This window comes from Gossypium hirsutum, chromosome D10 (assembly GCF_007990345.1).
Source record: "Gossypium hirsutum isolate 1008001.06 chromosome D10, Gossypium_hirsutum_v2.1, whole genome shotgun sequence".
Lineage (NCBI taxonomy): Eukaryota > Viridiplantae > Streptophyta > Magnoliopsida > Malvales > Malvaceae > Gossypium > Gossypium hirsutum.
In genome coordinates, this window is record NC_053446.1 from 64,892,033 (window position 1) to 64,918,475 (window position 26,443).

At 34.6% G+C, this 26,443-nt stretch overlaps 3 protein-coding genes across 3 annotated transcripts; all 3 read left to right on the plus strand.

Annotated features, from left to right (window-relative positions):
• Positions 1-623: 623 nt before the first annotated feature.
• LOC107940350 (heparanase-like protein 2) lies at positions 624-11,283 on the plus strand. The gene is made up of 9 exons (XM_041103631.1): positions 624-871; positions 964-1,000; positions 9,370-9,556; positions 9,634-9,788; positions 9,881-10,114; positions 10,202-10,391; positions 10,474-10,599; positions 10,679-10,778; positions 10,856-11,283. Exons 1-9 carry the CDS (start codon positions 662-664, stop codon positions 11,180-11,182), a joined length of 1,566 nt encoding a protein of 521 aa, XP_040959565.1. The 5' UTR covers positions 624-661; the 3' UTR covers positions 11,183-11,283.
• Positions 11,284-12,493: 1,210 nt separating this feature from the next.
• LOC121222130 (probable LRR receptor-like serine/threonine-protein kinase At3g47570) lies at positions 12,494-22,992 on the plus strand. Its single transcript, XM_041102056.1, has 6 exons — positions 12,494-12,602; positions 12,734-12,888; positions 13,803-14,841; positions 20,218-21,666; positions 21,783-22,197; positions 22,334-22,992. Exons 1-5 carry the CDS (start codon positions 12,494-12,496, stop codon positions 22,175-22,177), a joined length of 3,147 nt encoding a protein of 1,048 aa, XP_040957990.1. The 3' UTR covers positions 22,178-22,197; positions 22,334-22,992.
• Positions 22,993-24,041: 1,049 nt separating this feature from the next.
• On the plus strand, positions 24,042-26,443 carry LOC107940344 (heparanase-like protein 2). Its single transcript, XM_016873776.2, has 9 exons — positions 24,042-24,291; positions 24,384-24,420; positions 24,531-24,717; positions 24,795-24,949; positions 25,041-25,274; positions 25,362-25,551; positions 25,634-25,759; positions 25,839-25,938; positions 26,016-26,443. Exons 1-9 carry the CDS (start codon positions 24,082-24,084, stop codon positions 26,340-26,342), a joined length of 1,566 nt encoding a protein of 521 aa, XP_016729265.2. The 5' UTR covers positions 24,042-24,081; the 3' UTR covers positions 26,343-26,443.

Below are 26,443 nucleotides of genomic sequence, written 5' to 3' on the forward strand. Positions count from 1 at the left end.
AAATACAAATACAAAATTGAATAAAAAATAACATAGTACCACAGTAAAAAAAGTGTCAAACTCGGATACTAAATAATATATTAAGAAAAAGTTAAAAAGTTAAAATCTTAGTCTAATTATTAATACCAATAGTAATTTTCGTCAACATTTTCGTCAAGTACAGGGATTAAGACAGATAATAGATTTCAACCAATACGAAAACTACAAAGGATGCAGGAGGAACTGGAGTTTTCGCTGACGCAACGTGTTTTTATTTTTTATTTATTCTTATTTGACTTATCAATCTCCCTAACCTTCGGTACTTTCCCTAATCAATTTTAACTTTTTCTCATCTATAAAATCCAACTGAAACTCTATGATAAAAGAAAAACACAACTAAAACTCTATTATATTTGGACAATTTTAATTAAAATAAAATACAAGCCTTACGATAATTTTAGTTAAAATAATCAAAAATACTTTCATCCTAATCAAATTATTGATATTACTTATTGCTTTTGAGAGTTATAATACAAACAATTCTTTTAATTGTTTCAATTTAATCATGACTCTAACCAATTTGAGTTCACTTCTAAGTGTATTATTGATCTATAAATAGTCAATTGATTCATTCGTATTTTATCATATCAATTTATTCAAGTTTTGTTTGTTTATTTTTCCAATGATGAATTTCAAAAGTATTACGTTTTTTGTTGTGTTTTTGTCCTGTCTTTTGGTCTCAAAGGCAGAAAAGGTTGAAGTTGTGGTTGAAGGAGCAACTTCCATAGCTCAAACCGATGAAGATTTTATTTGTGTTACCCTTGATTGGTGGCCTACAAACAAGTGTGATTATGATCAATGTCCGTGGGGTCAAGCTGGACTTTTTAATTTGGTAATTTTATTTTATTTCTTTAGTATATATTGATTCAAGACTATTTGTTTACTTAGATGTTTATTGTTTTGTATTATATATTCCATTTGTAGGATTTGAAGAACAAGATTCTTGAAAAGGCTGTAAAAGGTGAGTATTGGAGTTATTCTAATGAATGTTTTGTTTACTAGTTTTTTTTTTTTTACTGATATGAGCAGCTTCTAATATGATTTTAACATTTTGTTTAAGAAATTCCAGCGAAATCTGGAAAAAAAAATACGATTGATGTTATTGTCAAGCATTTGGAAAAAATGTGGAGCATAATGTTTTAAAATAAAAATTTTCCGACCCCAAACAGTAAAACAGAAATAGAAATAGTGAAAGTAGAGAGAAATATATTTAAGCATAGTGTATGGTACAATGATAATAAATAATAAATAAAGGAATGCTATAATAATTGCAATATAATTATAAGAATAATAAAACACCAAATAATAACAATAGCAATAATCATATTAATTATTATTCTAATACTAATTAAATAATGCTGATGAAAGACAGCTCCTTTCGGCGCAGAGCCTCCGAATCCGCATGTTGCCAGTCACTCCCAAATAATTTCCCAAGTTGCAAACTTTGAAATTCATTACTAAAAACCATTTGCAATGTCTTCTCCCAATACAAGAACTGGGGCAGCCATTCTATTTTATTTTATTACGCTTATGAAAAGGGAAATAAAAATATTTTTTTATATATTTAAATTTATTTTTATATTTGAAATTCATAAAAAATTTAGATGTGTTAAAAGAAATAATAAAACATAAATGATGAGGTGGAAAACGGGAGGATTCCAGCGGCCTCAAATCAGGCTGTATTTGGATTCAAATTAGTTCGGGCTTAGATATTCTCAAACTCGAGCCATTTCAGGTTAGGATTTTTTTAATTCGGATATTTTCAGATTCTATCATATCAGTCGATCAAGCTAAAACAAATTCAAATAATTTTGATATTTTATAAATTTTATTTCGAATGTAATAAATAAATTCATTTTTACTTGATGATAACATAATACAAATTCGATTCACATAAATTCATGTCTGGTATTTGTATTGGCTTTAAGCCATTGTTCATTTTTAATGAAATTCATTTAAGTTTCATCATCCAATACTCTATTTTTCTTTGTTTTCACTTTCAATTTCTGTTTTGAATTCTGTTTTGTTTCTTCAGCAAGTTTCGAGCCTTGTTGCTCAAGTCAGAGCTGAACTTGCTTGCACTTGGTTCTTAACGCCAACAGCAATCATAGTATTAAAATTTCATGCCAGTTGTCAAGCATTTAGGACATCAATTTTGACTTAGTTGTGGGAAAAAAATCGACAACAGATTCCTTAAGGAAGCATTTAGCTCAAATTCCCAAGAAAACCGTAGGCATGTGATGTGATTTTCAAAGCTGGAAAACATGAACCAATTGACAGGAGATACCAGAGTTTGAAGCCTACTTATATTGCATGCTAGTTCTTGTTGATGAACCAAGCACTCTCAAAACAAATCAATCTCATCACGATTCAAGTTGATGGAGCTATCAAAAAAGCATTTTGAAGCATGCTGCTCTTTTTTCCTTGTTTTCTTTTTACAGCAAGTTTTCTCAAAAACTCCAACAGGCCTTGTAGTTAGAGGAAATGACACTGATCAACAAGCATTACTCCAGTTCAAAGCCAAGATAACTGATGATCAGCTTAGAGTCATGGAGTCCTGGAATAGTTCCATTCACTTCTGTCAATGGCATGGCGTTACATGCGGTCGCAAGCATCAGAGAGTCACCAAATTGGAACTACAGTCCCTCAAACTCTCGGGATCTTTATCACCACACATTGGAAATATGAGCTTCCTTAGGGTGTTGAATCTTTTGAACAACAGCTTCTATAACCAGATTCCTCAATCGATTGGTGGTTTAAGGAGACTGGAAACATTATATCTGACCAACAACTCCATAAGTGGTGAAATTCCTTCCAATTTATCTTCTTGCTCTAAGCTCACAATAGTTCGTATGGCAGGCAACCGGCTAACAGGAGAAATACCTGCTTTTCTGGGTTTCTTGTCAAACTTGAAAGTCTTGAGTTTTACAACAACAGTTTGAGAGGGAGTATCCCACCTTCATTGGGTAATTTGTCATCCTTGGAGGAACTTGCCTTGACATATAATGCATTAGAAGGGATTATACCTGAAACTCTTGGACGGCTAACAAATCTTTCAATTTTTTTGGCGGCAGCAAATGCAATTTCTGGTACGCTTCCTGTTGCAATGTTCAATCTTTCCAATATTAGGTTCTTTGATATTGGTGAAAATAAGATTCAATGTACTCTTTATACTGACTTAGCGATCACTATGCCATATGTTGAGTTCTTTTCTGTAAGGGGAAATAAAGTCTCCGGACAAATCCCGATTTCAATAACCAATGCCTCAAATCTAGACGTACTTCAATTTAATGATAATAGACTTAGTGGAAAGGTGCCTTCCTTGGAGAAGTTGGATAAACTATCTACGCTTCAACTTGCCGTTAATGGTTTGGGACATGGGAGAGAAGGTGACTTGAACTTTCTCTGCACTTTAGTCAATAATACCAAATTAGAATTTCTAATTATTAGTGACAATAATTTTGGAGGGGTATTTCCTAAATGCGTCAGCAATTTTTCCAACACCCTTTTACGGTTAGAAATAGACGAGAACAAAATAATGGGAAGAATCCCAGATGGGATTGGTAATCTCGTCAATTTGGAAGTATTATTTGCATCAGAAAACCAAATGTTTGGTCCCATACCATTTGAGATTGGGAGGCTTCAAAAGCTAAACAAATTTTTCGCTCATATTAATTTTCTCTCCGGGACTATTCCCCATTCTATTGGAAATTTATCGGCGTTAACAATAGTTGGTTTAGATTTTAACAATCTCCAGGGCAACATTCCTCCAAGTATAGGCAAATGCCAGAGTTTGCTTGAACTGACTGTTTCTTATAATAATCTTAGTGGACCTATACCCCCTCAATTACTTGGGGTCTCATCCATGTCCGTAATTCTGGACTTATCGTCAAACCATTTGACTGGTGAGCTTCCTGTTGCAGTAGAAAATTTGAAAAATCTAGGTCAACTCTATGTTTCTCAAAATAGGTTATCCGGTTTGCTTCCAAAAACCCTTGGTAGTTGTGTAAGTCTAGAGAAACTGTATTTGGATGGAAATCTTTTTGAAGGACCCATTCCTTCATCTTTGAGTTCACTGAGAGGACTTGAGGCATTAGACGTATCCAACAATAATCTTTCAGGTGAGATTCCAGAATTTCTTGTCAGATTTGGGGCTTTAAGGTACTTAAATCTCTCTTTCAATAATTTTGAAGGAGTGATACCAAGTGGAGGAATCTTTAAGAATGCCAGTGCAACATTTGTTGAGGGAAACAGTAAGCTCTGTGGAGGCATCCCCGAATTACACATGTTAAGATGTAACTTGAAAACATCGTCAAGCAATTCTCTTAGATTAAAAGTTGCAATTATTGTTGTGACTTTAGGAGTGACTCTGGCTTTTACTTGTCTCCTCATTTTGTGGATTGGAAAGAAGAAAGAGAAACAGGCAACAGCAACTAGCGTAGAAAATTCAGTTTTACAACTATCATACCAAAGCATCGTAAGGGCTACGGATGGATTCTCCACGCAGAATTTGGTTGGTTCAGGAAGCTTTGGTTCTGTATACAAAGGAGTTCTTGAAGCTAGTGGAGCAGTTATTGCAGTAAAGGTGCTTAATCTTCTGAATCGTGGAGCTTCTAGGAGTTTCCTGGCTGAATGCGAGGCCTTGAAGAACATTCGACATCGAAATCTTGTCAAGGTACTAACAGCTATTTCAGGAGTCGATTACCAAGGCAATGATTTTAAAGCCTTGGTTTATGAGTTCATGGAAAATGGAAGCTTGGAAGACTGGTTGCATCCACTTATTGGCATGAATGGACCAGAGACGGCGAGAAACCTAAACTTCTTCCAAAGAGTAAGTGTGGCCATAGATGTCGCTCATGCACTCCAATATCTGCACCATCATTGTGAAGAACCAATCATTCATTGTGACCTCAAGCCAAGCAATATTCTACTTAATGAGGAAATGGTTAGTCATATAAGTGACTTCGGCTTAGCAAAAATCCTTTCTACGGACAGACTGAATTATTCTGCTAATAAATCAAGCTCCCTTGGATTAAGAGGAACTATTGGTTATGCTCCTCCAGGTATGTTCACTTTAGTATTTTCTTCCATAATTTAAAAGCAAATCACATAGTTTAATATCAATTTTTCATGCTCTCTGCAATTATTTCTATATGTAATTTTGATAAAGTAATTGTAGAATATGGCATGGGAAGCGAGTTGTCAACAAAAGGTGACGTGTATAGCTATGGCATCCTACTGCTTGAGATGTTTACAGGAAAAAGGCCAATCGATGAAAGGTTCAGAGAAGGTTTAAGTCTCCACAACTTTGTTAAGGCAGCACTGCCTGAACGAATAATCGAGATTACAGATCCTAATCTTGTTCAAGAAAGAGTGAGACGAGGAACTCCCAATGTAAACAACTTTGGAAATGATTGGTATCTTCAGTGCTTGAATTCACTATTCGAAATAGGGCTCGCTTGTTCTGCTGAATCACCCAATGAGCGGATTGACATGAGTGATGTTGCTACCAAGCTTTGTTCTGTTAAAGACAAACTTCATTCAACTAGATTACCTCGTGAGGTTCGAACTTAAATAAATTGCTTGGTCGAAAGGTAAGATAACTTCTTATCTTAGTAAAATATTGAATCATTCCATAACTTAAGTTATATTTCCACTACTTTTGGAGTTAAGTGTTATGCTAAGATGATATGAAGAAGTAAAACAGATTACTCTATTTTCAACAGGCAGGTATCTAAGGTGTCGAATGGATGAAGTTGAGAGGCTTGGGTCAGTCAAAGTGTTGGATTTTATCTTTTGTTCACATTCTATTGGGTATTAGCAGGTCTCCACATTTCGCCTAAAAGCACTATGCTTTGAGAAAAGAGAATAAATATGCAATATTTATAGCTTTCCACCAATAATTTCTCAGTGTACTTTGTATTAATGCTTTGTTTTTCTCTGTGCTTCTTAAACTATTGGATCCTCATCAAATAAGAATTTGAGATAATGCCAATATGCTTTGATTTTATTTATGTTACTCGGATTTGGAAGAATGTATTCAAATGTTTGACATGGAATATTATACTTGATTTTACATCTAAGTGTGGTCAGAAATCACTGAAATTTAAGACTCTTTGTTTTTGTATCCATATTAAATGATAAAGACTTCCTTTCTATTGGATTGAAGGGAGACTTATAAAATGTCTCTACATGATTTATTAATAGAAGCTTCTATTTATAAAATGTCGAGGAACTACTTATACTGCACTTTGTTTCTTGTTGATCAACAGAACACTTTGAAATACGTATAGAAATTGATTCAGGTTGATGGAGTTATTGAAAAGGCATTCGAAACTTTCCAGCTCTTTTTTCTTTGTTTACGTTGTAGTTATAATTCTTCTCTCATGCTTCAACTCCCACTGTCTTAACTTGCTTGGTTTAGCAGACCCTGTAGTTAGAGGAAATGCCACTGTAAACAAGCTTTACTCAAGTTCAAAGCCAAGATAACAAAATAATTAGAATTTCTATTTATTAGTGACAATAATTTTGAAGGGGTATCAGCAATTTTTCCAACACCCTTTTACGAAATAATGGGAAGAATCCCAGATGGGATTGGTAATCTCGTCAATTTGGAGGTATTATTTGCATCAGAAATTTACCGGTCAAATTAATTTTTTCTCCGGGACTATTCCGAAATTTATCGGCATTAACAAAAGTTGGTTTAGATTTTAACTATCTCCAGGGCAGCATTCCTTCAAGGTTTCATCAAATAGATGTCGACAATACTTCTCTTCAAGATTTTTTTTATGAACAAGTCTTTACGAGACGACCATCAAAATTTTAAGGACTCAGTCAATCCAAATCATGTATGCAATTTATGTTGGAACATTTTCAAATATTATGAAAAACCAGGCAAAGTAACAGTTCAATTCACTCACAAATAATGCCTAAAATCGAGTGTAAACATAGGCAACGAGAATACTTTGACAAAGTAACAGTTCACAACTCTCTACCCAACAAAAACAAGTCCCAATTAATCAGAAAAGATCACCTTGAAAATAGCCACCCATCACGTATTGGGAAGGAGAAAAATTACCACCTTCAACTTACGTGTAATATCACATTTTTATGTAATATTAAATTTATTAACGTAAAAGATAAAAACACTTAAATAATAATTATATAATATTATTAAATATTTATTTACTTGCCATTAATTCTTTAAATTTAAGGACAAAATCTAGTTAATTAATAATAACCAACATTATCAGATGAAGTTGGAGATGTTACAAATTGGTAGAGTATGAGAGTGATCTTTAATTCATGTAAATAATAGTTGTAATGGGGTTGAATTGAAGCAGCCCAAATTTGTTTCCTCCAACATATTCAGTAGTTGGAATTATGTAGTTTCTTTCACAATAATTATGATGATAATGACAATGGGAAATTACCAATTTAATTTTATTACATTCAAAAGAGATGTTACAGCATAGATTGAAATTATAATTTTTCTCATTTTCAGCTATTAAATAATAGTTAAGTATTTTAAAAGTCTGTTTTAAATTGTCAAGCTCAAATATTTGTTTATTGAAGTCTGATTATGAGTTGGTAAAATGATGAATAATAATACTCAATTTTGGAGTTATTTCTAAAGGACCCAATAAATTTTTAATTAGAATTAGAGGATATTTTTTAATTGATCGTTTTATCACATCATGATATTTTACATCGTTGAAAGAGCCCATGTAAAAATAATAAAATGATGACAAAATTATCAAAGATTGAGATTCCTTATTTCTGTCCAAGAGCGTATGAATAGTTTCGAGATTTTGGCTAAATGATTGTTAAATTCTTGCATAAGAACCAAACAGATTTTTATTGGTACGATCTCAACTATTATCAGAAACCAATCATTAACCCATGGATCATTTATTTTTCTGATAAAAAAAATATGAGGTTTCATTAAGTCAGTTCTTAAGAAATCTCGAATCAGACCATTAGTCCTTACTTCAACAAAGGAAGCACATGCCTATTCACCAGGAGAACTTTTGTTGTCTTGGTCTTGGTCCCAACTCAACACTACACAAGTCCAACTGTTTCTGAGCAATTTTTGGATGTCAAATGGACATCCTCATATGGTAATTTTAATGTGGCCGATTTTCTCTCCTTTACAATCAGTTTTGCAACAACACCCGCTGCTCTACTTGATTGTTCACCCTGTCCAAGTGTGCTTTCTATATTATGTATAATTGTGTCTAAGGGCATATCAATTGAAGTAGATTCTTTTTTTTCATCCATCAATTAAAACTCTTTCCTAAACTGTACAAACTTCTTCCAAAGTATATGGATTTATGGATGGAGATCTTTCTTGTTAAAAAATAAGAAAGAGTAGAAAAGAATCAATTAAAAACATTACGCATGTTTTTTAAATCAAGGCAAATCATAGTTGGTTTGGCTCAGTCAGTAGAGCGGGCATGAATTTTAACATGCGGACGTGGATTCGAAACTCATGGTTAACTTTTTTTTATTCTTTTATTCTTATTTGACTTACCAATCTCCCTAATCAATTTTAACTTTTTTCTCATCTATAAAATCCAACTAAAACTCTATGATAAAAGAAAAACCCAACTAAAACTCTATCATGTTTGGACAATTTTAATTAAAATAAAATACAAACCTTACGATAATTTTAGTTAAAATAATGAAAGATACTTTCATCCTAATCAAATTATTGATATTATTTATTGCTTTCGAGAGTTATAATATAAATAAATCTTTTAATTGTTTCAATTTAATCTTAACTTTAACCTATTTGAGTTAATTTCCAAGTGTATTATTGATCTATAAATAGTCAGTTGATTCATTCGTATTTTATCATATCAATTTATTCAAGTTTTGTTTGTTTATTTTTCCAATGATGAATTTCAAAAGTATTACGTTTTTTGTTGTGTTTTTGTCATGTCTTTTGGTCTCAAAGGCCGAAAAAGTTGAAGTTGTGGTTGAAGGAGCAACTCCCATTGCTCAAACCGATGTGTTACCCTTGATTGGTGGCCTACAAACAAGTGTGATTATGATCAATGCCCGTGGGGTCAAGCTGGACTTTTTAATTTGGTAATTTTAATTTTTTTAGAATATATTGATTAAAGACTATTTACTTACTTAGATGTTTATTGTTTTGTATTATATATTCCATTTGTAGGATTTGAAGAACAAGATTCTTGAAAAGGCTGTAAAAGGTGAGTATTGGAGTTATTCTAATGAATGTTTTGTTTACTAGTTTTTTTTTTTTACTGATATGAGCAGCTTCTAATATGCTAAATAATGTTGGTGAATAAATTATGGTTTCAGCATTTCATCCTTTGAGAATTAGAGTTGGAGGTTCGTTACAAGATCAAGTGGTGTACAACGTTCGAAATAATATTGAGAATTGCCAACCATTCCAAAAACAAGACAAGGGCTTCTTATTCGGTTTCTCCATTGGATGTCTTGACATGAAGAGATGGGATGAACTCAATGAGTTTTTCAATCAAACTCGGTATAAATTTATGACTACTATGTTATTTTAAAATAGTAATTATGATGTGAGCTACTCATGTTATTTTTATGTTGTAGAGCTAAAGTTACATTTGGTTTAAATGCTCTTATCGGAAGAAAAGAGTCCGAAACTGAAAAGACTCTTTGGGTTGGTGATTGGTATTCACATAATGCTCGGGATCTCATGAGTTATACAATTTCCAAAGGATATACAATTGACTCTTATGAATTAGGTATTTGATTGGTATCAATATTTTTATGTTTTTAGATTAGTTTATATATGATTGACTCTCATCATATTCGATTTTCTTTTCATTTTTTTTAGGAAATGAATTGTGTGGAGTAGGAGTTAGTGCTAGGATTGAAGCTAAACAATATGCAAAAGATATGGCAACACTTAAAAATCTTGTAAAAGAGATGTATCCAAATCCAAAAACACAACCTAAGATTTTAGGCCCGGGAGGTTTCTATGACAAGAAATGGTTCGATACTTTTTTGGATGCTTCAGGACATGACGTTATTGATGGAGTTACACATCATATTTATAATCTCGGACCCGGTATCTATCTATATATCAATTAAAATATTTTTATTATTATTTATTGTTGTTTCATGATTTGTTTAACATTATTGATGATTAATGTAGGTAATAACCCAGATGTGGTTCGTCGTGTCCAAGATCCATTTTTCTTGACCCAAATTGCTCAGACATTTAAAGATGTTTCAAATGCTATTGTCAAATTTGCACCGTGGTCTGGTGCATGGGTTAGTGAATCGGGTGGAGCTTATAACAGTGGTGGCCAATTAGTGTCGTATACATTTGCATTTGGCTTTTGGTAAGTGTTTTTCAAATATTTTATTAGTTGATTATTTTTAAGGCCCTATTAAAATCTAATGATTAACTTATGACTCCAACAGGTACTTGGACCAATTGGGAATGACATCAGTTTATAACCACAAAGTTTATTGCAGACAAGCTTTGACCGGGGGCAATTATGCTCTTCTTAACACTACCACATTTGTTCCCAATCCAGATTATTATGGGTATATTTCATATATTTTCCACCGTATTTATTGTTAAATTCATTTGTTTTAATTTCATTTGTTAAAATATCTTTTGCAGTGCACTTTTGTGGCATAGAGTTATGGGGAGTAAAGTTCTTTCCGTCACGCATAAGGGTTCTCCATATTTACGTGTATACTCTCATTGTGCCAAAAAGGAGGTAATTATTATTATTTTGGTTGACTCAATTAATTTTAATTTTAATTTTTTATTTCCTAAATTTTTGTTTGGTTGCAGCCCGGGGTTTCTTTTGTTTTCATCAACTTATCGAAGAATACCTCATTTGAAATTGATCTTTTCCATGATCTAAATTTAAATGGTGGGAGTCCAAATTTTGAATTTAAAGGACATAAAAAGCGAGAAGAGTATCATTTGACTCCAAAAGATGGGAACATCTTAAGCAGTATTGTATTGCTAAACGGAACACCATTGGAACTTTCAGACTCGTTGGAGATACCAGAGTTGAAGCCGAAGCTTGTGGATGGTTTGAAACCCATTAGCATCTCTGCTCATTCAATCGCATTTGTAATCATAAGAGATTTTAATGCACCTGCATGTTCATAAGATTTTATTTCTTTTAGGGTCAAAATTTATTGATTTTATTTGTTAGGCAAATTTAGGATTTTTGGTTTTTGAGTTACAAGATTTATTAATTTTGTTCATTAGGTCAATTTAAGTTATCATATTATTTTTTTAATTTTTATTTGTTCCTTATTAAAATAAATTATTCCTTTCTTTATTATTTTACTATTCGTTTCTTTTTATTTTTTAATTTAATATATAATTTCACGGAAGATTTTAAGTAAAAGTTCGGAATAAAGGTTATGAGTATTTACGGCATTGTATAGTCATTAATACTGTATTACTACAAATTAATCAAAACAAGTCAGAAATTACGACAAAGCCTTCATTAATACAACATGCTACTTTCGCCTACATCGTCTAGCACATGGAGAATTGTTTTTCCCTTGTCCATGCATTGCCTTTTTTACACTTTTTTAAAAAATTAATAAATAAACAGTAAATGAAAACAAACTTTATTCTTAAATAAATAAATAAAGAATGTTTTTGACTTATCAAACGAGCCTTATCTGCTTAATTCTTGCAGCTTTTTGTTTGTACCAATATGAGATATGGCAAGATTACATAATTGAAACTTCTTTAGGAAGACCTTTCCGTTGTCCTTGCATCCCAAATAAAACAAGCTTGGAGGACTGGTTGCATCCACTTATTGGCATGAATAAACCAGAGACGGCGAGAAGTCTAAACTTCTTCCAAAGAGTAAGTGTGGCCATGCATGTTGCTCATGCACTCGAGTATCTGCACCATCATTGTGAAGAACCAATCATTCATTGTGACCTCAAGCCAAGCAATATTCTACTTGATCAGGAAATGGTTCGTCATATAAGTGACTTCGGCTTAGCAAAAATCCTTTCTACGGAAGACTGAACTATTCTGATAATAAATCAAGCTCCTTTGGATTAAGAGGAACTATTTGTTGGTGCTGTAACAGAAATAACAGACTCGGCAAGTGTCTTGTGCAACAAGCCTCGATGCTTGCTGAGTAAACAAGTGAATTCGAGCAAAAGAAAGAAGAACAGCTAAAGAAAAATGGAGAGAAAATTGATGAACAAATCTGATTCATTCATTAAGAAAACAATGGCATGAAGCCAGTACATAAATCAAGCACTAAGCTTGTCAGAAACAGCAAGTAATTACCTAAACATTACCTACCTCCACTAATTACATAGGAACTTGAAATTTTAGCTTGTAAACCTATACAAAGATGTGATTACAGCTCATACACAAGCTAATTACATACTTAACTTAGTTAGAAATGAACTAAGACTCATTTCATGAACTAAAGTTTACAAAATGAACAAAAACAGCTTGCATTGGCAGCTCCAGCATGGTTGGGTCTTCATGCTGTCGAGTGTTTGCTGCATGCTGACCAACTTCATCACTATTGGTTATGCGGCGCCAGGTAATTTTAATTATTTAATTTCTTCCGTCATTTAACAGCAAAACATACAATCTAAAACCACTTTTTCGTATATTGATAGGGTTTCCATTTGTAGTTATTTCTATATGTAATTTGTGATGAATTAATTGCAGAATATGGTATTGGGAATGAGTTATCAACGAAAGGTGATGTGCATAATTTTGGCATTCTTTTGCTAGAGATGTTTACAGGGAAAAGGCTGACCGATGAAGGGTTCAAAGAAGGTTTAAGTCTTCACAATTTTGCTAAGGCAGCTTTGCCCGAACGAGTGATTGACATTATAGATCCCATTCTTCTTCAAGAAAGAGTCAAATGAGGAACTCTCAATGAAAATAGCCTAGGGAATGATATAGAACTTCGATGCTTGAATTCAATATTTGAAATCAGACTCACTTGTTCTTCAAAATCACCGCATGAGCGTATTTATATGAGTGATGTTGTTACCAAGCTTTGTACCATTTTGAGATGAATGTTGCTTTTAGATGATATGAAGTAGTAAAAGAGATTTCCTTGTTTTCTTAAGTTGCAGGTATCTATGGTGCCATAAGAATGGACTTGAGAGGTCAGGCAAGTGCTTGCTTGTTTATGTTTTGTTTAGGCAAATAAGCTTAAAAAACAAGTAATGAAATCTTTGTTTTGTTTGTTCGAATAAGTTGAATTAATAATGATGTCGAATTTTGAGTGTAATATAATAAATAATAAATAATAAAGATTATTTTTAGGACTTTCAATTTAGCATGCTATCTAGGTGGCATACACTGAATTAGATTCTAATTGATTTTGTCAGTCACGTAAGTGACTATTAATAGTCAAATCGGTCAATCACGTTTTCATTATTGAAAGGGCCTACCAAACAATTTTCCAAGTTGCAAAACTTTGAAAATAATTACTAAAAACCATTTTCAATGTCTTCTCCCAATACAAGAACTGGGGCAGCCCTTCTATTCTATTTTATTACGCTTATGAAAAGGGAAAAAAATATTTTTTTTATATATTTAAATTGATTTTTATATTTGAAATTCATAAAAAAATTTAGATGTGTTAAAAGAAATAATAAAACATAAATGATGAGGTGGCAAATAGTCAGATCAGGCTTTATTCGAATTCAAATTAGTTCGTGCTTCGATATTCTCAAACTCGAGCCTTTTCAGGTTTGGATTTTTTTAGTTTGGATATTTTCAGATTCTATCAGATCGGCTCAAGGTTATGGAGTCGTGGAATAGTTCCATTCACTTCTGTCAATGGCATGGCGTTACATGCGGTCGCAAGCATCAGAGAGTCACCAAATTGGAACTACAATCCCTCAAACTCTCGGGATCTTTATCACCACACATTGGAAATATGAGCTTCCTTAGGGTGTTGAATCTTATGAACAACAGCTTCTATAACCAGATTCCTCAATCGATTGGTGGTTTAAGGAGACTGGAAACATTATATCTGACCAACAACTCCATAAGTGGTGAAATTCCTTCCAATTTATCTTCTTGTTCTAAGCTCACAATAGTTCGTATGGCAGGCAACCGGCTAACAGGAGAAATACCTGCTTTTTTGGGTTTCCTGTCAAACTTGAAAGTCTTGAGTTTTTACAACAACAGTTTGATAGGGAGTATCCCACCTTCATTGGGTAACTTGTCATCCTTGGAGGAACTTGCCTTGACATATAATGCATTAGATGGGATTATACCTGAAACTCTTGGACGGCTAACAAATCTTTCAATTTTTTTGGCAGCAGCAAATGCAATTTCTGGTACGCTTCCTGTTGCAATGTTCAATCTTTCCAATATTAGGCTCTTTGATATTGGTGAGAATAAGATTCAAGCTACTCTTTATACTGACTTAGCGATCACTATGCCATATGTTGAGCTCTTTTCTGTAAGGGGAAATAAAATCTCCGGACAAATCCCGATTTCAATAACCAATGCCTCAAATCTACACGTACTTCAATTTAATGATAATAGACTTAGTGGAAAGGTGCCTTCCTTGGAGAAGTTGGATAAACTATCTACGCTTCAACTTGCCGTAAACCGTTTGGGGCATGGGAGAGAAGGTGACTTGAACTTTCTTTGCACTTTAGTCAATAATACCAAACTAGAGTTTCTATATATTAGCGACAATAATTTTGGAGGGGCATTTCCTAAATGCGTCAGCAATTTTTCCAACACCCTTTTACGTTTAGGAATAGACGAGAACAAAATAATGGGAAGAATCCCAGATGGGATTGGTAATCTCGTCAATTTGGAGGTATTATTTGTTGAAAAGTCAACAAAGGTAGGAAGCAACTTGTTAAAAAGGTTGAGCAAGTTGCACCGAATGTTGAAAAGTTGAATGGGATAATTGCAATTTTGGTCCCTAATTTTTTAGGCCATTTGCAAGTTAGTCCCTGAACTTCAACTATAAATAGGCCTTTTCATTTTTCATTTCAACCATCCCAACCAATCTTTCTCTCTTAGTTTTCTCTCTTCTCCCATTTGAGAATTCTTAAGGAATTCTATTTGTTTGTAATACTTTGGAGATAGTAAAGTTATCATCTGGTGTTAGTGCCTGAGGACGTAGGTATAATTTACCGAACCTCGTTAAATCTCTTGTGTTCTTTCTTGTCCTATTTTTTCTTTCAATATTTGAGGGTATAATAGTAGTATTTAATTGTGCTATTAAATTACTATAGAAGGGATATTCTGTCTAAGGAAAGACTTGGTATTTAAGAGATCCATGTGATCCACTTCTCTTCCCTGGGAATTGAACTTTGTGTGATTTTTTAGTACAATAATTTACACGCTTCCGACCCTATTGGAACAACAAGTGGTATCAGAGCCGAAGGTTAATCGTAGTATGCTCTGTGGTTGCAGTTTAAACTGATCTTCCACATCAGAAAAAATTTCCTTTGGTATATATTGAAAGATTATGGAGAAAACGGTCGGTGTAGGAGCTTCAACATCGTCCATGTGGACAAGACCGACAATTGCAAATGCAAGATTGGCCGTGGAGATCTTTGATGGCACGGGCCATTTTGGTATGTGGCAAAGTGAGGTTCTAGATGCCCTTTTTCAGCAGGGTCTAGACATTGCCATTGATGAAGAGAAACCAGATGATATACAGGAGAAAGATTGGAAGGCGATCAATCGGTTGGCATGTGGCACAATTCGATCATGCCTTTCTCGAGAGCAGAGGTATGCTTTTTCAAAGGAGACTTCTGCAAATAAGTTGTGGGTGGCACTTGAAGAAAAATTTTTGAAGAAAAACAGTCAAAATAAGCTCCACTTGAAGAAAAGACTGTTTCGCTTCACATACGTCCCAAGTACCACAATGAATGATCACATCACCAAATTTAATCAGTTAGTCACTGATTTGCTGAATATGGATGAGACATTCAAAGATGAAGATTTGACTTTGATGCTGTTGGGGTCACTTCCTGAGGAGTTTGAGTTCCTAGAAACTACTCTACTTCATGGCAGGAGTGATATATCTCTGAGCGAAGTCTGTGCGGCCTTATACAGTTATGAACAGAGAAAGAAGGACAAACAGAAAAACTCAATCAGAGATACAGAAGCTTTAGTAGTCCGAGGTCGTTCATACACTCGGAAGAAAACTCAAAAGGGGAGATCAAAGTCAAAGTCCAGACTCGGGAAAGATGAATGTGCTTTTTGTCATGAGAAAGGCCACTGGAAGAAAAATTGTCCAAAGCTGAAGAATAAGGGAAAAGCTGCTGTAGATGCTTGTGTTGCAAAGCATGATACTAGTGACTCTGAACTATCACTGGTTGCATCATCATCGTCGTTCCATTCAGATGAGTGGATATTGGATTCGGGTTGTACCTATCATATGTCCCCTAACCGGGAGTGATTCTCTGATTTAGTAGAACTAAATGGAGGAGTTGTTTATATGGGCAATGACAATGCCTGTAAAACTGTTGGGATAGGTTCAATCCAATTAAAGAATCAAGATGGATCAACCAGAGTTCTGACTGATGTTCGGTACGTGCCCAGTTTGAAGAAAAATCTCATCTCATTGGGAGCCTTGGAATCCAATGGTTCAGTTGTTACTATGAGAGATGGGATTTTGAAAGTGACATCTGGCGCACTTGTGATATTGAAGGGCATCAGGAAAAATAACTTGTATTACTACCAAGGTAGTACAGTTATTGGAGCAGTCGCTGCAGCTTCCGGTAACAAAGACTTGGACTCAATGCAGTTGTGGCATATGAAGTTGGGACATGCCAGCGAAAAATCCTTGCAAATTCTGGCAAAGCAAGGATTGTTGAAAGGTGCAAAGGCTTGCAAATTAAAATTTTGTGAGCACTGTGTTCTGGGAAAGCAAAAGAGAGTGAAATTCGGCACTGCTATCCATAATACAAAAGGTATTTTGGAATATATTCACTCAGATGTGTGGGGGCCTTCCAAAACACCTTCGTTGGGAGGAAAACACTACTTTGTTACTTTTGTTGATGACTTTTCCAGAAGAGTTTGGGTGTATACCATGAAAACTAAAGATGAAGTGCTTGGAGTTTTTCTTAAATGGAAAACTATGATCGAAAACCAGACTGGCAAGAAAATCAAGCGGCTTAGGACGGACAATGGAGGGGAATATAAAAGTGATCCGTTCTTCGATGTGTGCCAAGAGTATGGTATTGTTCGACACTTCACAGTTAGGGATACACCACAACAGAATGGAGTGGCAGAGCGTATGAATCGAACATTGCAGGAGAAAGTTCGATGTATGTTGTCCAATGCTGAGTTGGGCAAGCAATTTTGGGCTGAGGCTGTGACATACGCTGGCCATCTTGTTAATCGTTTGCCATCATCTGCATTAGAAAGAAAAACTCCTATGGAGGTATGGTCTGGAAAACCGGCTACAGATTATGATTCCTTACATGTGTTTGGATCCACTGCATATTACCATGTGAAGGAGTCAAAGTTAGATCCGAGGGCAAAGAAAGCTCTCTTTATGGGAATCACTTCTGGAGTGAAGGGATTTCGTCTTTGGTGCTTAAGCACAAAGAAAATGATCTGTAGCAGAGATGTTACCTTTGATGAATCTGCCACATTGAAAAATGTAGCAGATAAAGATATTCAGACGAGCAATACTCCACAGCAGGTGGAGTGTACTCCAAAACAGGTGGAGTTTGAGCAGATGGGGATTTGCCCAGTTAATAAGTCTAATTCTCCAGCCACAATGGAGGAATTAGAGGTTGAAGAGGTTCTGACCCAAGAACCACTAAGTACACCAGAACCAGTTGCAGTTGCAAGGCCACGGAGAGAAATTCGTAAACCTGCTCGATTTACTGATATGGTGGCCTACGCCCTTCCCGTTGTTGATGATATTCCTATCACTTATCAAGAAGCAATGCAAAGCTTAGAAAGTGATAAATGGAAAAGCGCCATGGATGAAGAAATGCAGTCTCTCCTGAAGAACAATACTTGGGAGTTGGCGCAATTACCGAAAGGTAAAAGGGCAATCGGATGCAAGTGGGTATTCGCAAAGAAAGATGGATCTCCTAGCAAGAAGGATATTCGCTACAAGGCAAGATTGGTAGCTAAAGGCTACGCTCAGAAGGAGGGAATTGACTACAATGATGTATTTTTCCCTGTTGTGAAGCATTCCTCCATTAGAATTTTGTTGGCCTTGGTAGCACAGTTGAATTTGGAGCTAGCTCAACTTGATGTTAAGACGGCTTTCTTGCATGGTGAGTTAGAAGAGGAGATCTATATGACTCAGCCAGAAGGATACACAGATGCTGGTGGTAGAAATTGGGTTTGTAAGCTTAACAAATCGCTATATGGATTGAAGCAATCCCCGAGGCAGTGGTACAAGCGATTTGATAGCTTTATGAGAAGGCAGAAGTACACAAGAAGCAAATATGACAATTGTGTGTATTTGCAGAAGCTGCATGACGGATCTTTCATTTATCTACTCTTGTATGTTGATGATATGTTAATCGCTTCGAAGAGCCAAAATGAGATAGATAAGCTGAAGGCTCAGTTGAATCAAGAGTTCGAGATGAAAGATCTAGGTGAGGCCAAGAAGATTCTCGGCATGGAGATAAGTAGAGATAGACAGAGAGGCAAGCTTTGTTTGAATCAGAAGCAATATCTGAAAATGGTATTACAATGTTTTGGTGTAAATGAAAACACAAAACATGTAAGTACCCCACTTGCTTCTCATTTGAAACTTAGTGCTCAATTATCTCCGAAAACTGAAGAAGAAAGAGAATATATGGCGAAAGTCCCATATGCTAATGCAGTTGGGAGTTTGATGTATGCGATGGTGTGTACGAGGCCTGACATTTCACAAGCTGTTGGAGTTGTGAGCAGGTATATGCATGATCCTGGAAAAGGACATTGGCAAGCTGTGAAATGGATTCTACGGTATCTTCGAAAAACCGTAGATGTTGGTTTAATTTTTGAACAGGATGAAGCACTTGGTCAGTTTGTAGTTGGTTATGTTGATTCTGACTTTGCTGGTGATTTAGATAAACGTCGTTCAACTACGGGGTATCTGTTTACTCTTGCGAAAGCCCCAGTAAGTTGGAAGTCTACCTTACAGTCTACAGTAGCTGTGTCTACTACAGAGGCAGAATATATGGCAGTTACAGAAGCTGTTAAGGAGGCTATTTGGCTTAATGGATTATTGAAAGACTTGGGAGTTGTTCAAAGTCACATTAGTCTATATTGTGACAGTCAGAGCGCTATTCATTTAGCAAAAAATCAAGTCTATCATTCAAGAACCAAGCATATCGACGTAAGATATCACTTTGTGCGGGAAGTCTTTGAAAAAGGAAAAATTCTACTTGAGAAGATTCCGACAACAGATAATCCCGCAGATATGATGACCAATGTGGTAACAACAATCAAGTTTAATCATTGTTTGAACTTGATTAACATCCTGAGAATTTGAGCACCTTTAGGTGTATGGCGCTCGAGAGCGCATTTGGAGGCACTACAAAAGATAGCTTTATCGAATTTGGGGAGTTGAAGGAAGTATGTGAAGATGTGATTATCCTAATCAAATCTTCAAGGTGGAGATTGTTGAAAAGTCAACAAAGGTAGGAAGCAACTTGTTAAAAAGGTTGAGCAAGTTGCACCGAATGTTGAAAAGTTGAATGGGATAATTGCAATTTTGGTCCCTAATTTTTTAGGCCATTTGCAAGTTAGTCCCTGAACATCAACTATAAATAGGCCTTTTCATTTTTCATTTCAACCATCCCAACCAATCTTTCTCTCTTAGTTTTCTCTCTTCTCCCATTTGAGAATTCTTAAGGAATTCTATTTGTTTGTAATACTTTGGAGATAGTAAAGTTATCATCTGGTGTTAGTGCCCGAGGACGTAGGTATAATTTACCGAACCTCGTTAAATCTCTTGTGTTCTTTCTTGTCCTATTTTTTCTTTCAATATTTGAGGGTATAATAGTAGTATTTAATTGTGCTATTAAATTACTATAGAAGGGATATTCTGTCTAAGGAAAGACTTGGTATTTAAGAGATCCATGTGATCCACCTCTCTTCCCTGGGAATTGAACTTTGTGTGATTTTTTAGTACAATAATTTACACGCTTCCGACCCTATTGGAACAATATTATTTGCATCACAAAACCAACTGTCAGGTCCCATACCATTTGATATTGGGAGGCTTCAAAAGCTAAACAAATTTTTCGCTGATATTAATTTTCTGTCCGGGACTATTCCCCATTCTTTTGGAAATTTATCGGCGTTAACAATGGTTGGTTTAGATTTTAACAATCTCCAGGGCAACATTCCTCCAAGTATAGGCAAATGCCAGAGTTTGCTTGGCTTGAGTGTTTCTTATAATAATCTTAGTGGACCTATACCCCTTCAATTACTTGGGGTCTCATCCATGTCCATAATACTAGACTTATCGTCAAACTATTTGACTGGTGAGCTTCCTGCTGCAGTAGAAAATTTGAAAAATCTAGGTCAACTCCGTGTTTCTCAAAATAGGTTATCCGGTTTGCTTTCAAAAACCCTTGGTAGTTGTGTAAGTCTAGAGAAACTGTATTTGGATGGAAATCTTTTTGAAGGACCCATTCCTTCATCTTTGAGTTCACTGAGAGGACTTGAGGCATTAGACTTATCCAACAATAATCTTTCAGGTGAGATTCCAGAATTTCTTGTCAGATTTGGGGCTTTAAGGTACTTAAATCTCTCTTTCAATAATTTTGAAGGAGTGATACCAAGTGGAGGAATCTTTAAGAATGCCAGTGCAACATTTGTTGAGGGAAACAGTAAGCTCTGTGGAGGCATCCCCGAATTACACATGTTAAGATGTAACTTGAAAACATCATCAAGCAATTCTCTTAGATTAGAAGTTGCAATTATTGTTGGGTCTTTAGGAGCGACTCTGGCTTTTACTTGTCTCCTCATCTTGTGGATTGGAAAGAAGAAAGAGAAACCGGCAACAACAACTAGCGTAGAAAATTCAGTTTTACAACTATCATACCAAAGCATCGTAAGGGCTACGGACGGATTCTCCACGCAAAATTTGGTTGGTTCAGGAAGCTTTGGTTCTGTATACAAAGGAGTTCTTCAAGCTAGTAGAGCAGTTATTGCAGTAAAGGTGCTTAATCTTCTGAATCGTGGAGCTTCTAGGAGTTTCCTGGCTGAATGCGAGGCCTTGAAGAACATTCGACATCGAAATCTTGTCAAGGTACTAACAGCTATTTCAGGAGAAGATTACCAAGGCAATGATTTTAAAGCCTTGGTTTATGAGTTCATGGAAAATGGAAGCTTGGAAGACTGGTTGCATCCACTTATTGGCATGAATGAACCAGAGACGGTGAGAAACCTAAACTTCTTCCAAAGAGTAAGTGTTGCCATGGATGTTGCTCATGCACTCGAATATCTGCACCATCATTGTGAAGAACCAATCATTCATTGTGACCTCAAGCCAAGCAATATTCTACTTGATGAGGAAATGGTTGGTCATATAAGTGACTTCGGCTTAGCAAAAATCCTTTCTACGGACAGACTGAACTATTCTGCTAATAAATCAAGCTCCCTTGGATTAAGAGGAACTATTGGTTATGCTCCTCCAGGTATGTTCACTTTAGTATTTTCTTCCATAATTTAAAAGCAAACCACATAGTTTAATATCAATTTTTCATGCTCTCTGCAATTATTACTATATGTAATTTTGATGAACTAATTGTAGAATATGGCATGGGAAGCGGGTTGTCAACAAAAGGTGATGTGTATAGCTATGGCATCCTACTGCTTGAGATGTTTACAGAAAAAAGGCCGACCGATGAAAGGTTTAGAGAAGGTTTAAGTCTTCGCAACTTTGTTAAGGCAGCACTGCCAGAACGAATAGTCGAGGTTACAGATCCTATTCTTGTTGAAGAAAGAGTCGCACGAGGAACTCCCGGTGTAAAAAACTCAATAAATGATAGACATCTTCGGTGCTTGAATTCACTATTCGAAATAGGACTCACTTGTTCTGCTGAATCACCCAATGAGCGGATTGACATGAGTGATGTTGTTATCAAACTTTGTTCCATTAGAGACAAGTTTCATCCAACTCGATTACGTCATGAGGTTCCAACTTAAATAAATTGCTTAGTCGAAAGGTGAGATAACTTCTTATCTTAGCAAAATATTGAATCATTCCATTACTTAAGGCATATTTCCACTACATTTGGAGATGAGTGTTATGTTTAGATGATATGAAGAAGTAAAACAGATTACCCTGTTTTCCACATGCAGGTATATAAGGTGTCGTATGGATGAAGTTGAGAGGCTTGGGTCAGTCAAAGTGTAGGATTTTATCTTTTGTTCACATTCTATTGGGTATTAGCAGGTCTCCACATTTCGCCTAAAAGCACTATGCTTTGAGAAAAGAGAATAAATATGCAATATTTATAGCTTTCCACTGATAATTTCTCAGTGTATTTTGTATTAATGCTTTGTTTTTCTCTTTGCTTCTTAAACTATTGGATCCTCATCAAATAAGAATTTGAGATAACGCCAATATGCTTTGATTTTATTTATGTTACTCGAATTTGGAAGAATGTATTCAAATGTTTGTATATTTGATTTTACATCAAGTGTAGTCAGTAATCACTGAAATTTAAGACTCTTTGTTTTTGTATCCATATTAAATTATATTGTTGAAGTTTGGTCAACATGTAACACCAGGAGCAGTCAAGAAGCAGGCTATGCAGACTGAGTCATGCAGAAGCTGCTGAAGCAAGTGCAGCTGCTGTTCTTTTATTCATTTTGTAACCATAGTTTGATGAAATGTATTCAAGTTCATTTTGAACTATGTTAGGTTAATGTTTGATGTAATTTGATAGTGATTGAGCTGTTAACTTAGCTTTGTTTAAGTGTACAAGCTTTGTTTTCAAGTTTCAATGTATTAATGGTAGTAGGTGTCGATTAAGTGACCACACACTGATTTTGACAACTTAGTGCTTGGTTTATGTATTGGCATTAAGCCATTATTTATTTTTAAATGAATTCAATTAGTTTCCCTTCCAACAAATTCTCCATTTTCTTTGTTTTTCTTTTGTCTCAAATTCTGTTGTTTTCTCATCAAGCATCGAGCCTTGTTGCTCAACCCATAAGCTGAATTTGCTTGCACTTGTTCTTAACACCAACAATTGGTATCTAGAGCTGTAATCTCAGTGGACCTGTTACAACTTAACTTCAAAATCAATGGCTTCATCAAGCTTCTCCATTGCTGCACCACCAGTCTTCAATGGAGAAGGCTATCACATATATATGGGTGGTCAAATTAAAAACTAGCAGTTAATCTTGTTACCTACGAATACTAAAATATATAACTTTTGTTAAATACAAATACAAAATTGAATAAAAAATAACATAGTACCACAGTAAAAAAAGTGTCAAACTCGGATACTAAATAATATATTAAGAAAAAGTTAAAAAGTTAAAATCTTAGTCTAATAATTAATACCAATAGTAATTTTCGTCAACATTTTCGTCAAGTACAGGGATTAATACAGATAATAGATTTCAACCAATACGAAAACCACAAAGGATGCAGGAGGAACTGGAGTTTTCGCTGACGCAACGTGTTTTTATTTTTTATTTATTCTTATTTGACTTATCAATCTCCCTAACCTTCGGTACTTTCCCTAATCAATTTTAACTTTTTCTCATCTATAAAATCCAACTGAAACTCTATGATAAAAGAAAAACACAACTAAAACTCTATTATATTTGGACAATTTTAATTAAAATAAAATACAAGCCTTACGATAATTTTAGTTAAAATAATCAAAAATACTTTCATCCTAATCAAATTATTGATATTACTTATTGCTTTTGAGAGTTATAATACAAACAATTCTTTTAATTGTTTCAATTTAATCATGACTCTAACCAATTTGAGTTCACTTCTAAGTGTATTATTGATCTATAAATAGTCAATTGATTCATTCGTATTTTATCATATCAATTTATTCAAGTTTTGTTTGTTTATTTTTCCAATGATGAATTTCAAAAGTATTACGTTTTTTGTTGTGTTTTTGTCCTGTCTTTTGGTCTCAAAGGCAGAAAAGGTTGAAGTTGTGGTTGAAGGAGCAACTTCCATAGCTCAAACCGATGAAGATTTTATTTGTGTTACCCTTGATTGGTGGCCTACAAACAAGTGTGATTATGATCAATGTCCGTGGGGTCAAGCTGGACTTTTTAATTTGGTAATTTTATTTTATTTCTTTAGTATATATTGATTCAAGACTATTTGTTTACTTAGATGTTTATTGCTTTGTATTATATATTCCATTTGTAGGATTTGAAGAACAAGATTCTTGAAAAGGCTGTAAAAGGTGAGTATTGGAGTTATTCTAATGAATGTTTTGTTTACTAGTTTTTTTTTTACTGATATGAGCAGCTTCTAATATGCTAAATAATGTTGGTGAATAAATTATGGTTTCAGCATTTCATCCTTTGAGAATTAGAGTTGGAGGTTCGTTACAAGATCAAGTGGTGTACAACGTTCGAAATAATATTGAGAATTGCCAACCATTCCAAAAACAAGACAAGGGCTTCTTATTCGGTTTCTCCATTGGATGTCTTGACATGAAGAGATGGGATGAACTCAATGAGTTTTTCAATCAAACTCGGTATAAATTTATGACTACTATGTTATTTTAAAATAGTAATTATGATGTGAGCTACTCATGTTATTTTCATGTTGTAGAGCTAAAGTTACATTTGGTTTAAATGCTCTTATCGGAAGAAAAGAGTCCAAAACTGAAAAGACTCTTTGGGTTGGTGATTGGTATTCACATAATGCTCGGGATCTCATGAGTTATACAATTTCCAAAGGATATACAATTGACTCTTATGAATTAGGTGTTTGATTGGTATCAATATTTTTATGTTTTTAGATTAGTTTATATATGATTGGCTCTCATCATATTCGATTTTCTTTTCATTTTTTTAGGAAATGAATTGTGTGGAGTAGGAGTTAGTGCTAGGATTGAAGCTAAACAATATGCAAAAGATATGGCAACACTTAAAAATCTTGTAAAAGAGATGTATCCAAATCCAAAAACACAACCTAAGATTTTAGGCCCGGGAGGTTTCTATGACAAGAAATGGTTCGATACTTTTTTGGATGCTTCAGGACATGACGTTATTGATGGAGTTACACATCATATTTATAATCTCGGACCCGGTATCTATCTATATATCAATTAAAATATTTTTATTATTATTTATTGTTGTTTCATGATTTGTTTAACATTATTGATGATTAATGTAGGTAATAACCCAGATGTGGTTCGTCGTGTCCAAGATCCATTTTTCTTGACCCAAATTGCTCAGACATTTAAAGATGTTTCAAATGCTATTGTCAAATTTGCACCATGGTCTGGTGCATGGGTTAGTGAATCGGGTGGAGCTTATAACAGTGGTGGCCAATTAGTGTCGTATACATTTGCATTTGGCTTTTGGTAAGTGTTTTTCAAATCTTTTATTAGTTGATTATTTTTAAGGCCCTATTAAAATCTAATGATTAACTTATGACTCCAACAGGTACTTGGACCAATTGGGAATGACATCAGTTTATAACCACAAAGTTTATTGCAGACAAGCTTTGACCGGGGGCAATTATGCTCTTCTTAACACTACCACATTTGTTCCCAATCCAGATTATTATGGGTATATTTCATATATTTTCCACCGTATTTGTTGTTAAATTCATTTGTTTTAATTTCATTTGTTAAAATATCTTTTGCAGTGCACTTTTGTGGCATAGAGTTATGGGGAGTAAAGTTCTTTCCGTCACGCATAAGGGTTCTCCATATTTACGTGTATACTCTCATTGTGCCAAAAAGGAGGTAATTATTATTATTTTGGTTGACTCAATTAATTTTAATTTTAATTTTTTATTTCCTAAATTTTTGTTTGGTTGCAGCCCGGGGTTTCTTTTGTTTTCATCAACTTATCGAAGAATACCTCATTTGAAATTGATCTTTTCCATGATCTAAATTTAAATGGTGGGAGTCCAAATTTTGAATTTAAAGGACATAAAAAGCGAGAAGAGTATCATTTGACTCCAAAAGATGGGAACATCTTAAGCAGTATTGTATTGCTAAACGGAACACCATTGGAACTTTCAGACTCGTTGGAGATACCAGAGTTGAAGCCGAAGCTTGTGGATGGTTTGAAACCCATTAGCATCTCTGCTCATTCAATCGCATTTGTAATCATAAGAGATTTTAATGCACCTGCATGTTCATAAGATTTTATTTCTTTTAGGGTCAAAATTTATTGATTTTATTTGTTAGGCAAATTTAGGATTTTTGGTTTTTGAGTTACAAGATTTATTAATTTTGTTCATTA